General features: G+C 43.0%; 1 protein-coding gene across 1 annotated transcript; it reads left to right on the top strand.

The window, feature by feature from the left end:
• The first annotated feature begins 2,375 nt into the window (after positions 1-2,375).
• On the top strand, positions 2,376-5,604 carry LOC134209055 (uncharacterized). Its single transcript, XM_062685036.1, has 4 exons — positions 2,376-2,430; positions 3,682-4,030; positions 4,092-4,892; positions 5,070-5,604. The coding sequence occupies exons 1-4, from the start codon at positions 2,376-2,378 to the stop codon at positions 5,602-5,604; spliced, it is 1,740 nt and encodes a 579-aa protein (XP_062541020.1).

Below are 5,604 nucleotides of genomic sequence, written 5' to 3'. Positions count from 1 at the left end.
AGAACTTGGTTTGGTAGATCTTAGAGTAAAATCAGCAGTGATTCAAATCTTTCGGGGCTGTCAGTTTGAATATGAATCTGAAACATTCATTTTCCCAGCAGCTGTTCTAGATTCAGTTTTTATACCAGTCAACTGTCAAAAAAATAAAACTGGTATAACGCTCCGTTCTATTTTCTGCAGATTTGAACCACGATTGAATCACGAGATTCAAATATTTTTCAATTGTTTTGGTGTATGGATGCGTCATTTTATCTACGGATCAATCCATTTTGCAATTCCTGCGCCTTTCTTGGCAGTAACATAATGATTTCAATTAATTGAAAATTTAAAAAACATGAATAGAACACTGCTGGGAAAACCAGCGAGTTTGTTCTATTTTGCTCCAGATTCAAACTAGAATAGTGGTCGAAAATTTAGAATGAAACTGAATCACTCCTGATTTCACCCTTAGGGTAAAATCAGCAGTGATTCAAATCGTTCGGAGCTGTCAGTTTGTATATGAATCTGAAACATTAATTTTCCCAGCAGCTGTTCTAGATTCATTTTTTATACCAGTCAAATGTCAAAAAAATAAAACTGGTATAACGCTCCGTTCTATTTTCTGCAGATTTGAACCACGATTGAATCACGAGATTCAAATATTTTCCAATTGTGTTGGTGTATGAATGCGTCATTTTATCTACGGATCAATCCACTTTGCAATTACGCCGCATAGAAAAATATCAAACATTTTATACATTTTATGATAAGATTATTAATGGTATCGTATTAAATTATACACTAATTGTACCATGAATAATTTTGACGATAGCCTCTACAATTTTTGGAATTTGGATGATACACTGAACGGGTCGTTAAGTATCGTTACCATTCAAAAATTACCTTTTTTGCGAACAAAAAAATTTATGTCTCATTGAGGTTACAATCACTTTATCATGCATTCAATGATTCTATGAATAATAATCGTTTGGCGTATGATCGAAATTTAATTATGAATAGTTTGACATTTTTCATCTGTATCATAGAATCATAAAAGCGCTATTACTTGAAGAATTATCATTCCATGAATAGAAACTGAATAATATTACCGATTTGATGAATGGTTCATTTCTATTCGGGACGGCGCCTTTCTTGGCGCCAACATGATGATTTCATTTAATTCAAAATTTGAAAAACATGAATAGAACACTGCTGGGGAAACCAGCGAGTTTGTTCTATTTGGCTTCAGATTCAAACTAGAATAGTGGTCGAAAATTTGGAATCAAACTGAATCACTCCTGATTTCACTCTTACACCATAAAACACTACGCAAAACCATATACGGAGACCATATGACATTCTTCCAAAGGAGGACAATTCATACAAATCGTAGCAAAAAGGAGGACATTTGGTTGAAAAAGGCGGACATGGGAAACAAAATACTGAACACAAAACTTCGTCGGTGACAAAACTATCTGTGTTTGACTTTATTTCTAGATTGCTTTGAGAATATGTCGTATGTGCAAAAGAGAGGCTCTATTTGGCTTCGCTCTCTTTTACCAATAGATATGCTAGTTTTGCATTTTTCCTACTTCAGCACGCTAGACTAAGTTATTGTTTTGAGATATCTGCCCAGAAAACCGAAGTACCCTTTATAGTATAATTTTGTAATAAGAGCAAGATCATCGGGAGCAAATATTAGTCGTTTGCCAACGCAGTATCACTACTAAGGGTCTGTCTCAATTGGATAATTAAACTGAAATTAAACTTAAAAGTGACATTTCAATAATTATCAAATAACCCTGCTCGCAGAGCAAGATTACTTTTGACAGATATCGAATCATTTTCCATCGATGTCCTATTGGAATTGCTGGGTAGCACCAGCCATTCTTATAACGGGGTGATTTTTTAATTTTCGAACTGTCACTTTTAAGTTTAATTCTCCAAATGAGACAGACCCTAAGAGCAAGATCACCTATGGTGAGTAAGGTGCCCACCAGAGTAAACGCGACGTGCGATGCGACGCGACTCATTATCAATGAACTGTCAAATCGCACTGTCGCGTCGCGTCACATCGCGCCATCGCGTTTACTCTGGCTTCATCCTAAGCCGTTTGGCAGCGCAGTATCATTACCAGTGTTGGTAGAATCATGCTCAAATCTCACTAACCGAAACCTCATGCGCGAGCTGACTCGTTTGCGATTCTGCATGGAGAGCATCGCGCATGAGTTTTTCTCGCAGAATCGCATCGTTTCGCTCATTCGCCGAAAAATGATTTAGCTCTAAAAAGTGTCATTACTCAATCGAAACGTCTTTTATGTTTACGTATGGAGTTGTTATCCATTGTTTCAAGCAAAGAAAGTTATTCCGATGAATTTAACGAAGAAGAACACGCAATGATACAAATCGCGAGTCAAATCATGGACGATTCTCTGGGCCATGATGAGTCGGGTGACCAAATTTGATAGCGCGATAACAGCGGTAGGGAATGCAGCCACCAAAAAGATAACCGAAAATAGTGACCCCAATGCGAAAAAGGAGTAGTCAAAATACTCGCGCCCAGTAATGATGCTCCAAATAACACAAACCAACACCATCAATACGTAATTGAAGATTTCTGCTACCTGTTGATGGCGTTGGTTTGCGTGGGAGTGATATCAGATTCGTCAAATCGACGTTTGAATCTGTGTTAACAAAAGCAGATAAGTCGTTTTGAAAATTTGGTATTGGATTTGTAACTTTACCGGTCGCTACTAAACGCGCTGCTATAGAAGCGCAAATTTGGTAGCGCGGTGATAACGCTGCTCTTTAGTAAATCGTCAAACGTCACCGGTACGAAATACAACAACCAAATTCGCGAAGTCGAAGCAAAAATTTTCACACAAACAATGACAGTTCTTTATGGGTTTTTACAGTAGAGCAACAGAGAGGAGGAGATGGCGGCCATGTTTCAATCAAACTCTGACAGATAGCAATGGGATTTCTCATAGGAGGGAAGAGCAGAATTTGCTTCGACTTCGCGAATTGATAGCCGAACACAGCTACCGATACGAAAAAACCTAGAATAATCCACCTAGGGGCGATGGTGCCTTTCTCGTGTACATATTATAAAACAAATAAGAGTAACAACAAAGGAAAAAAGAGAGGTCAAAATCGCACTTTAGGGAGATAGATTTAGTTATTTCCATCAATCACATTTATTTGCGTTTATTTAAATGCATTGCAGCAGCTTTTGAAAAAAAATTGGAATTTGAAATTGGGGACCCTTGGGACGGCAAGAACTTCCCGAATTGGAGTTTTCAGATGGAGACGTTGTTGGAGGAGCGGCAGCTGATCGATTGCATCCGGAAGGAAGCGGAAGAAATCCTGGAGTTCCAAGTGACTGCTAACCGAGCAGGAGAAATTGGCTCAATAATACTTAATTCTGTTATTGATACCATACTCTGTTATGAACTAGTCATGGATAAGAGTTAAAATACCAAAGGAATAATACCAAACACTAATATGCACAATACTAAAGCCATAACAAACTCAGTTATTAAATTGAATTTCAATACCAAATGCATAACCAATTATTATTCGTTTGGTATTGAAATACCTAAGCATGGTATGCCTCAAGTATTTTGCATATAAGTTTTGTTATTATTTTTTGGTATTTTACCTCTTATGCAAGGTTAGTTCATACCAATTTCTGTTATCGAGGTCGTCGCTCCTGCTCGGGTACGGATACGGTTGCAGAGAAGGCGCAGAAGGAGACGAAACTGGCGGAGCGGAAACTTCTGGAAGCACGTTGCAAGTCGTTGCTGGTGGAGAAGATCGCTGTTTCGCAGCTGGAATACGTCAAGGGTAAGTCCACTCCGAAGGCTATCTGGGCAACGTTGCAGAATGTGTTCGCGAAGAAGGGAATTTCCTGTCAGTTTTACCTACTGAAGCAACTGGCCGTGATGAAGTACAGCGAACCGAAACCGATGGAAGAGCATCTGCTGCGGTTTGAGCGGATCATCCGGGAGCTTGCCTCAGCGGACATCGTGATGCACGAGCGGCTGGTGGTGTTTAATTTGCTGCAAACCATGCCGAAATCGTTTCAACAGCTCTTGAAACCCTACCGGCAGAACAGTGCACACTCGGCGGAACAATTGCGACATTGAGAGCACGTTGGATGGTGATTCGGCGTTCTTCGGCGAGCGGTCCAACATCAAGTGTTTTTCCTGCGGGAAAGTGGGCCACAAGAAGTCAAACTGCCCCATGAAGAAGGACACGGACCAACGAAAATCGTCTGGTAAGCCGAAGAAAAAGGAAAGGGCCAACGTTGCTGGTTTCGAAGTGGCATTCGTGACGGAGTCGGATGGCGATGTGAAGCGTGAAGGTAAGAGTTTGAGCCAGTTCCGATGGATTCTCGATTCGGGCGCAACCGAGCATATGGTGCAGACAGCGGATTGTCTTCGGAACGTGGTGAAGCTGGACCAACCGGTCCCAATCGTGGTTGCATCCGGAAAGGTTGTGTATGGTCGTCACTCTGGAACCGTCAAGATGGTGTCGATGGTTGGAGGACGGCGAATCAACAGCGTGATGAACGACGTACTATACGTGCCGGAACTGCAGTACAATCTGTTTTCCGTTCGGCGCATCGGCAAGCTTGGGATGCGTGTGACGTTTGGAAACGATGTAGTGGAAATCAAGCGTGGCAGCGATGTGGTTGCCACTGGTAAGTTGTCCGGCAAGTTGTACGTTCTGAACGCAATCGTGGAGCGTGGACCGGTCGACGAAGCACTGGTCACCCTTTTGGCAAACGAGTACGAGCTGTGGCATCGAATATTCGGCCACATAGGTAAGAGTGGTCAGAAGACTTTGGTGCGCGACGAAATGGTCAACGGCATGGCACTGAGGGAGGGAGCGTTCCGGGAGAACGAAGTGTATGAACCTTGCGGGCTCGGAAAGCATGCGAGATAGCCCTTTGGAGATGTTCCGGTTGCGAGATCCAACAAACCGTTGGAGCTGGTGCACAGCGACGTGTGCGGTTACCTAACACCGACAGCCTGGAATGGAAAAAGGTATTTTGTTACATTCACGGACGACTTTACTCATTTTAGCGCCGTATACATCCTTGCGGCGAAAGATGAGGTCCTGGATGCTTTCAAGCAGTACGCGAACATGGCCGAAGGACATTTTGACCGAAAAATTCGTCGCCTCCGGTGCGACAACGGCGGAGAATATGTCAGCAAGGAGTTCCAGCAGTACTGCAGAGACCGTGGAATGCTGGTGGACTACACCGTTCCATACACGCCTCAGCAGAACGGCGTGAGCGAGCGCCTAAATAGGACAATCCTGGACAAAGCGAGAGCGATGGTGGAAGATTCCGGCCTGCCAAAGAAGCTTTGGCGCGAGGCGGTTCAAGCGGCGGTGTACATCGTCAATCGGAGTCCGACGGTGGCGTTGAACAAGAAGACGTCATACGAAATGTGGTACGGGCACAAGCCAGACGTGTCCAAACTCCGCATCTGGGGAAGCAAGGCCTACAGTTTCGTTCCCAAGGAGAAGCGATCCAAGCTGGATGCTCGTAGCCAGGTATGTTACTCCGTGGGCTACGGGGTAAACGGATATCGGCTGTGGGATAGCCGGAAGTAG

Source organism: Armigeres subalbatus, chromosome 2 (assembly GCF_024139115.2).
Source record: "Armigeres subalbatus isolate Guangzhou_Male chromosome 2, GZ_Asu_2, whole genome shotgun sequence".
Taxonomy (NCBI): domain Eukaryota; kingdom Metazoa; phylum Arthropoda; class Insecta; order Diptera; family Culicidae; genus Armigeres; species Armigeres subalbatus.
Note: the sequence above shows the minus strand (reverse complement) of the source record. Positions and strands in the feature narration are given on the sequence as shown.

Bases quoted from the DNA above. Each gene is read 5' to 3' on its own strand.
- LOC134209055 (XM_062685036.1), top strand. From the start codon at position 2,376: ATGATACAAATCGCGAGTCAAATCATGGACGATTCTCTGGGCCATGAT. The intron at 2,431-3,681 runs GTGACCAAATTT...TCTGTTATCGAG, and splicing joins TCTGGGCCATGATGAGTCGG to GTCGTCGCTCCTGCTCGGGT. The intron at 4,893-5,069 runs GTATGAACCTTG...TACTCATTTTAG, and splicing joins GCGTTCCGGGAGAACGAAGT to CGCCGTATACATCCTTGCGG.